Genomic DNA, 8,878 nt, shown 5'->3' with positions numbered 1-8,878 from the left:
TAAGTTAACCTATTAAACCCATAGCTCAAGTTATGAGACTTAGATACCCTTCAAAAAGCAAATCAAAATATATTTTGAATTATAATTTTCAATTAATTCAAAATTAAAGGATGAAATTAAATTTATTTAAGTTGTTAAAATCAAATCAAAATGACTAAAAAATGACTCAAGTCAACTTAGATTAAGCTGTTAAATCCCTGTTTCTACTTATGAAATAAGGATAATCTTATAAAAAGTGAATCAAAATAATTTATGAAATTTAATTTTCAACCAATAAAATATTAAAGGATAAAATTTAAAAAAATTAATTAAAAAAAGAAAAATAAACTTGACTCAATCGGGTTAATTCATTATACCTGCAATTCGAGTCAAGAAGCAAATCGAAACAAATTATAAAATCCATTCCCAACTAATTAAAATAAAAAAATAGATTTAAAAACATTATTGAAATAAGAAATGTCAATGAGGTGATGTATAGTAAAAACATAATGTTTTTAAGTGATTTTTTTAATTTAATAATTAATATTTTGTTTAATTATTATTTTATAACTTAATCGTTTGTAATTCCATGTTATTTCTCAATTGATTTTTCTTTTATTCTTTTAAAATAGCATAAATAAGGAGAATTGTGTATGCTAGAAATTTGTTTTTGAAAAAAAAGGTACATTGTTTTATTTAAAAAAATAAATTGAGATTTTGATGGAAAAGCTACATTATGCATATTTTAATGTTTAAAAAGTGTTTTTAAAATTTTAAAATTTTTTAATTTTAAATCATTTTATATATTAATATCAAAAATAAATTTAAAAAAATAAAAAAATTATTTTAATATATTTTTAAATAAAAATTAATTAAAAAAACAACTTTTAAATAAAACATTCGTCAATTATTTTTACTATTCCACTGTTCCAGCGACCAGTCAATAATTTCTGACTCCTCAGTTATAGTCAAGACAAATTAAAAAATGAGACGACAAAAAACAAAAAAAAGGCACGATTTGTAATCTGCCGGGCAGCCGGCCTTTCCAAGAAAGAAAGAAAAACCTAAAAAAGTAGTGTGTGTGTGTATTTATTTATTTATTTTCCCCCCACAACTTACGTTTCGAGCTTCGACGAAGTTGATTGAAGTTGTCGTAGCTCCAGCAGTAGTCATGGCGTATGCTTCTCAACTAATCAAACACTCAAAGAAGGTATTGTTTTTTTGTTTTTGTTTTTTTGTTTCGGTAATAATAGTAATAGTAATTGGATTTCTGGACTATCATTGTTATTTCTTTGTATAAAATATATTGCACGCATCCTTTGTTTCTCTTAATTTTCGACTTCTGGATTCAGTTTTTATTTTTTAATTTTATTTTGTGGTTTGGACAGTTAAGAAATGTGGTTTCCAGCTTAATGCGGCATGATCACGCCAGTTTGGCTCGTTGGTTGTCAAATGATTCTCACCTCTCTGCTGGTAAATAATCTCCAGCCCATCCCATGCCTGGCATGAAATGTTCATGGTTATTCGCCTTAGATATGTGGTTTGGTGACTTTGAATGCAAATTGTATATCTGCTTATTAACTGCAGACTGTTATTGGTTCTAAGGCAAGTTTGTTATTTCCAGTTGCATGGAAGGTTATGGACAAAAGGAGGTATTCAAGCACCGCTAATCACGCTGTAAGTAGTCCTCTATCTCACAATCATCATGTTTACTGTGTAATACTTGATTGAAGCCCTTTCTGCTGCGGTTTCCACACTACTTCCCTTGTTTTGGTCAAACATTTCTTCCTGCTTTTTTTTTTTTAACATCTAGGTTGCTTTAATTAAAGTTAGTCTCGCTTTGCAAGCAATTACAGATGTTTGTCTCGATGTTTAGGTAACGTCATTTGGTGCATCTAGGAAAGATGTTTCTAGGATGATAATGAAAGTTGGAAACCCAATTTCTGGACCACTGTTAACAAAGGATTTTTCTGGGTATGTATTGCTTAGGTTTGTCCCTCCCTGGTCCAACTTTCACTTGATGATTCCTATTACCTGATTCTCTTCTTTTCCATTATCAGTTCACAGGTACACTGGAAGAGAGGATTTTCGTCTGATTCAGGTAGAGTTTGTGCCTTCTTTTTTTATTTCTTTGTTTGAATAGCTGATCTAGCTTTCTTATTACTCTTCGCATCCATAGCTTGATGATCTCCTTTAGTTTTTCTGAACTCTTATTCTGGATTACGAATTATGTCTCATGCATTGTGGCTTCTTGCCACCGTTTAAGCCCAGCTTGAAATGTTGACTTTTATGCAAGTGGCATTGCATAACATGATTGAAATCTATTCAACGCTGAAAATTTAGAATCAAAATACCTTTTCTCTCATGCGAAACTGTGACATGTGCCTTGCATTGGGTTATCCTCTGTTGAAATTCTCCTTTTACTGCATTGCCAAGAGCACGGGAACATGCTATGCATGTGGTTCATCTGTAATTGCTTTTAGATAATAATGGTTATTGAATATTTTGGAGGAAGTTTGTTAGGAGTGGAAAATAAAATTCAGATGTGGAGAAATAGTGTAAAAATCTTATGTGGCTCAATGTGGAAATTGGTATGTCTGGTTATTTAATTTGATTTTAAACAACATGAATTTATTGAAGAAACAAAATGCGCTCATTTCAATAATAATGGTTATTGAATATTTGTGGAGGAAGTTTGTTAGGAGTGGAAAATAAAATTCAGATGTGGAGAAATAGTGTAAAAATCTTATGTGGCTCAATGTGGAAATTGGTATGTCTGTTTATTTAATTTGATTTTAAACAACATGAATTTATTGAAGAAACAAAATGCTCTCATTTCCTAGACTTGAACTGGAGACTGTAAAGGAACATGAATAAATTTACTTTTACTTCTTTGTGCGTGAAAGTTAAATGCCTCAAAATCTGGTATTCTGAAATATGGGTTAAGACGGATATTGCTTTTCTGACAGAGCTTCTCTAAGGGTTGTTAAATAGTCATCATGTGTTTCTAGCTTAACTAACTTTAAGGTTTATTTTTTAAAATTTGTTCAGGTCTTCCTCACTACCAAGAGATTGGAATGCCTTCGCTCTCACCCACAATGACTTCATCTTATAGGAAAACAATGCAGGCTTGGTCTGCTAAGTGATTCTTTCTGAAATTTCAGGGTAATATAGCAAGGTGGTTGAAGAAGGAGGGTGACAATTTCACCCGGTGAAGTTCTCTGTGAAGTTGAAACTGTAGGGTCCCGGACAGTTTGTTTTCAATTCTAGCTGTGTTGCTTGTCATGGAATATTGATGCTTCCCCTTTACATAATATTTTAAGGATAAAGCAACTGCTTAGATGGAATGCATGGAAGAAGGTTATCTTGCAAAGATATTAAAGGGAGATGGGTCAAGTGGATGGTTATCGCACATGAACTGCTTATGAATGTGTGTTTTTCCTTTTTCAGGGAGGCACATTTACGGTTTCCAACCTGGGAGGGCCCTTTGGCATCAAAAATTTTTGTGCAATCATTAATCGTCCTCAATCAGGCATTCTAGCGGTTGGCTCTGGTAAGATAGGCACTTAGTTACTACTTCCAGACCAAATTCACTGACTTTTTCCTTGAGCAGCTGAGAAGAGGGTCATCCCTGGTTCGGGTCACGATGATTTCAAATTCGCTTCCTTCATGTCAGTGACACTAAGCTGTGATCATCGTGTTATAGATGGTATGTACTTCTGTTGACTTCTTTAGCCATACAAACATCTTTAGCTTTATTCGACATAATTTTGAGAATTGTGATGATATAACGCTGTTGATTCCACTGGTCCTGTTCAGGTGCAACCGGTGCCGAATGGCTAAAAGCTTTCAAAGGCTACATTGAGAATCCCGAGTCAATGTTGCTGTAGATCGCTAGGTGGCTGCTCTCATCATTTCTTTCAGTAGACATCTCTTTTTTGGCTGTGATTAACACCAGAGGTACTTGATGTAATCCCAATTGCCATTGCTGAGTTCTATTTGTTTGGCGTTTATGTATCACCAGGAAACTCTTTATAGCAACAACATTTGGTGGAATAACCGAATATTAAGTGGGGCATTGAGGCTTGAACTGCAAACTCAATTTTTGCCCTCGCAGAGGGTAATAACCCCCATTTAGTGGGTAATGCACAAGACCTTTTCTCCCCTTCAAATTTAACATCTAAATAGATGAATGATTCAATGATCTAGTTGGTGCTACTCACGTTCTTCGTTGAATGAAGCTCGATCCCGTGGATGGACATATAGTAAACGAGCATGACTAGTTTTCTGTGTTCTTCTAAACCGGGAGCTGATGACAGTATGCTGTCGCCCTGCATTCCCTTTCAGGTTCTGACTCCTTGTAATTCTGATAACACATGGCTTTGCACGGCATTCTTTTAACCCATTCAAGGTGAAATGTCTTCGGGAATCCAGTTTGACAACGCTTCCTTTTGATTATCATGGATTTGGACGAGCTCATTTCAGCACCAAGTGAAATTTCCTTGTTTCCAGTTTAGAAATCGTAATTTGCTTCTCCCCAAGTTCTGGAAGCGAGATTTGCCCATCAGGACACTAAAGTTACCAACTTGTGATTCCCATGGAAATGAATGCTTTCATGTTTACTCCAATTATTTTAGCTGGGATATTATCCATTTGAACCTTGCGCACAAACAAATCTGTTTCACTTAGGAACTTACAAAGCATCCATGTTATACAAACTAGTAGATGTAAAGCTCTCGTTCCATAAGAAGCCTTCATTTCCACGGGGAAGGAGGCTCCCCTGCTTCATAAGGGCCGTGTTTCAATTTAAGTTAAAGTGGCCTCTCCCCAGTTTCGTGTCTTTTTTGAGAGAGAAAATCCTTTTAAAAAAATTAATTTTTTTATATTTTTCTATTTAAAATTAATATTTTTTAATGTTTTCATAATGTTCTAATATTAAAAATAATTTTTTAAAAATTAAAAAATATTATTTTCATACTCTCACAAGTCCACTACAATTCCACACACATGCTCTAAATAAGAAGCAGCGTTACTCCTACATGTGCAGCACTCTGTATTGTGTGAAAAAGATGGCGGCTCATTCCACACACTACGTGTTCACATTTCTTACAAAATTCCTGATTGTTTTATGTTTTTATTTCTTATCATGATGCATTCCTAGAGAACATCACGGCGGGCTGCCCATTGTTAGTCTAACATGCATCAGCAATGGGATCCTGATTCCATTCACAATTGACGAAAAGCATGTCATTATGGAGTACAATCCATGCATATAGCAATTGATCCAGATACAAGTTGCAATGAAAGCTAGAGCAGACTGCTAAAAAGAAACAAAGTCTCCAGGGAAGATTGATGCAGAGATCCATTTGGCTTCCCCCCCAACACAAAATAAAATTCATGGGAATATTACCACCTCTATAGTCTGCAGGGAAAATTGATGCAGAAAATAACGAAAGAAACAAGCAGCCTCTACCAGAAATTATCAACATCATGATCAATTTTGGTGGAGCCATATGGGTTTAATACAACCTTCCTGACATACAGTATTTCAAAATCCAAACCATCACCACAAAGCCAGGCAATAAGAGCATTCTTATCCAAACTACATTTCTGTTCATGTCAAAGTCACATTGTCACAAAGCATTCAATGATTTTGCAGATATTACCAGGATTTTGCCGATATTACCTGACCACATTCTTTTTAGGGTGAATAAACAGGGAGATATTACACGGGAAAGAACAGTTTTCGTGCTCACAGTTTAAGGATACTTCCTCTTTAGTCGCTGTGGTATGGATTTTGGTAACATTGAGATCCTTATTTCCATCAATAGTAGATTGATGATGGAAGAGAAGTACTACATTATCTATCAGGTCACTGATACATGAACAAATGTTGAAGGCATGATTCAATCTTCCAGGGTTTCCCACACAATAAGCAGACATTGAATACATCTAGCTTCCGGTTGATAGCTTAAATAACAACAACTAGATCAGAATGAGATTGATAAGACATTTAACCAGAATCCACATCCAGCAACCCAAGCAATTCTTAGCAGAGAAGCTGACACAAATTCAAACACCAACAATCAAACGAAAGAGTAAATCTGTCAATATTCCTCAAATCCATGGATAAACTAATCACATTTCTTTCCAAAACCCAATCATACAATCATCAGAGCTAACAATGCTAGCACACTTAAGAACTTGAATCCAGATTCTCGCTTACTTTAGTGAGAAAGGATGAAAAGGATTCTTTAATGACAAATTGGAGATAGCTGGAGTAACAACAATTGGGAAAATTAGAACACCAAAAGAATAGGCAGCGCTCAGCCATCATGTCATCATTCGATGCTATTTCTAATGCTTTCAGATGAAACTAATTACCCCTGTAAATAAAAAAAATAAGTGCAAATACCATGTTGATAGAGTAAACAAGAAAAATCATCCTCCTCGTTATCTAAATCTCATCCGGCAAAAAAAGCCACCATTCTATTCGATCCATAAGGGACAATGTGACTAAGGAATTGCGAAGTATCTAAAACAGAAACAGCCAATCATTCCATAGATACAACAAAGATAGCATGATATTCATCATTGAACCAGTTGCATCAGTGTCATTCTTCAGCATGCTTATGCTAACCAATTTACTTTGAATTTTTTTATTCCAACAAGTCTTTTTTGATCATTGTAATCACTAACAACAGATTCATTATAAAAAATGAAACAAATACAACTCCAATAATAATAGTGAAAAAACTAAAAACTCCCTTTTTATCATTTTTTTTTCAATTTGGTCTCTCTCTCTCTCTCTCTCACTCTTTCCTTCAAATCATTGCATACCTCTTCAACGCCTGCTTCCCAGTCACCACCGCACCAGCCGCCAACCCACCAAGCGCACCTGCCACCGCCGCCGACCTAAACCCCCTGGCCGCCCTACAAACCGCCCCAGTTCCAAGCCCAGCAGCTACGCTACTCCACACATCATCCCTATCGGTGATCGCTACGATGCCACTCTCCATCCCAGCGTAAATCAAACCCACAACTCCGACCCGGTTACCCCAGACCCGACCTGAATGACCGGAGGAGTTGAGGATCCTGTTGACCTTAAGCTTGAGGGTATCGGTGGGCTCGAAGGATCGGAAAGCGGAGATGAACCCGGCGGCGCCGCCAGCAATGGAAGCGGAGAGGTAGGCGGAGCCGGTGTAGAAGGTAAGGTTTTCACCCCAAGAGCGGCGTTGGTGGAGGGATTCCTCTGTAAAGAGATATTCGGGCGAGGTGGGGAGATGGTAGAGTGTTTGGGAGGGTAAGTGGAGATCCTGATAGGGGTTGTAGAGACGGGTACCCGGTTTGGGTTGATTCGGGTCCGAGTTATTATCGGAGTAAGACATTAGTATAATTTGTATCAAAAGATCGAAGCTGTGACAATTGACACAGAGCAAGAGAGAGAGTCCTGGGGAAACTTTGTTTGTGCTTCTTGGGTGTGCGTGACATTTTAAAGTAACGTGAAATTTATTTCACGGATTATTACAAAGTAGTCCTCTTCATAAAGTGTTTTACAATTTTGCTCCTCTAAGCCTAATAAAATCTCACAATACTTTCCCCAACCTTCCATACATCCAAATGGGAATATAGGCCAACCAAAGTCTTTTATTTACATACATATACATATATAAATAAATCTTACTATATTTATATTAAAATCAAGACAAAAAATATTTCTAGCTAATATCATGTAAATATATTTACTTTCATATTGTTTATATAAAAAATAAATCATTCGAATAATAAAAAACAATAATTATTCATTATTAATTTTCAAATAAACTAGTAAAATGAAATCCATCATAAACTAACATATTAAGATTTACTTTAAGGATTTATCAATCATGTCCTATACAAGAAAAAACATATTTTAGCCAGACATATTAAAAAAATGACATAAACACATAGAGTTACAAATTGTACTAGGATTAAGATATGTAGTCTCCATGCACCTTAGATAATTTATATGAGATTATAATTATATGTTTATATAAAGTTCCATCTTTATAATATTATAAATAGGTTATCCAAAATAATTGAGTCATATATACACAATTTATTTCTAAAACTTATTCATATTCTTATGTTATTTATCTCCTTTTTTTCCCCTACTTATCACACATTATATATTTTTTATTATTTTAAGTATCTATTATGTTATTTACATTCTTTTCTAGTTTATATTTTTGATATTATTGTAAACTTGTTAGGGTTAAGTTTAAAATTTTATATTTTGTTTGATAAATAAGGTTGTTATTTATTTTCACTTGAAATTAAGTTTTTAATTTTATTTTTTATTATTAAAAAATAAAAAAATATAGCATATTAATCAATAAACCAGCAATCTATCAATCTAATAATATAGAGTATAATAGTTATCTACCAATACAATTGCTAGTTGAAAACAACATACAACAATTTTTTTTTTAATGTCATTATCTAGTGAAAACAACATACAACAATTTTTTTTTTTAATGTCATTATCTATTTCTTTTTTTTTTATCTTGTTACAAAGAAATTCAAATTAGTAAAACATTCATATATATATATATATATATATATACATATATTTACATCATTTTCAGTGTGTAACATTTTTAAAAAAAATTAATTTTTAATACCTTTGATTAGTACTTAAAAGTGCATTTTTATTAAGATTTTATATCATCATTTTGCACTTGAAGTATCAATAACTATTTAACTAAAGCATGTTTTATAATAACATATCTAATAATATAAGATACCTTTAATTTGTGGTAAATATTTATTTTAAATACAGGCCTATCACATAAATGAAAGGATTGATTGATGAATTTAAGAACTGAAATTGAAAAGACAAAGAGATGGCTAAACTTCG

At 33.7% G+C, this 8,878-nt stretch overlaps 2 protein-coding genes across 3 annotated transcripts; one reads left to right on the top strand and one right to left on the bottom strand.

Annotated features, from left to right (window-relative positions):
• The first annotated feature begins 656 nt into the window (after positions 1 to 656).
• LOC105140844 (dihydrolipoyllysine-residue acetyltransferase component 2 of pyruvate dehydrogenase complex, mitochondrial-like) lies at positions 657 to 4,183 on the top strand. Of its 2 annotated transcripts, XM_011047846.1 has the most exons (10): positions 1,021 to 1,052; positions 1,125 to 1,189; positions 1,368 to 1,452; positions 1,604 to 1,656; positions 1,856 to 1,953; positions 2,040 to 2,080; positions 3,031 to 3,216; positions 3,430 to 3,532; positions 3,593 to 3,688; positions 3,799 to 4,183. In XM_011047846.1, exons 2-7 carry the CDS (start codon positions 1,151 to 1,153, stop codon positions 3,123 to 3,125), a joined length of 411 nt encoding a protein of 136 aa, XP_011046148.1. In that variant the 5' UTR covers positions 1,021 to 1,052; positions 1,125 to 1,150; the 3' UTR covers positions 3,126 to 3,216; positions 3,430 to 3,532; positions 3,593 to 3,688; positions 3,799 to 4,183. The 2 variants fall into 2 exon arrangements, with proteins under 2 accessions (XP_011046149.1, XP_011046148.1); XM_011047847.1 differs by lacking the exons at positions 1,021 to 1,052; positions 3,430 to 3,532; positions 3,593 to 3,688; positions 3,799 to 4,183 and adding exons at positions 657 to 661; positions 3,303 to 3,375 and having other exon boundaries at positions 1,128 to 1,189.
• A 2,332-nt stretch (positions 4,184 to 6,515) lies between these two features.
• On the bottom strand, positions 6,516 to 7,469 carry LOC105140843 (mitochondrial import inner membrane translocase subunit TIM23-2-like). The gene has a single exon (XM_011047845.1). It carries the CDS (start codon positions 7,365 to 7,367, stop codon positions 6,804 to 6,806), a length of 564 nt encoding a protein of 187 aa, XP_011046147.1. The 5' UTR covers positions 7,368 to 7,469; the 3' UTR covers positions 6,516 to 6,803.
• Between the last annotated feature and the right edge of the window lie 1,409 nt (positions 7,470 to 8,878).

The sequence above is a fragment of the Populus euphratica genome, unplaced genomic scaffold, assembly GCF_000495115.2.
Source record: "Populus euphratica unplaced genomic scaffold, PopEup_1.0 scaffold168.1, whole genome shotgun sequence".
Classification (NCBI taxonomy): Eukaryota; Viridiplantae; Streptophyta; class Magnoliopsida; order Malpighiales; family Salicaceae; genus Populus; species Populus euphratica.
This window is presented reverse-complemented; position numbering and strand designations above follow the sequence as displayed.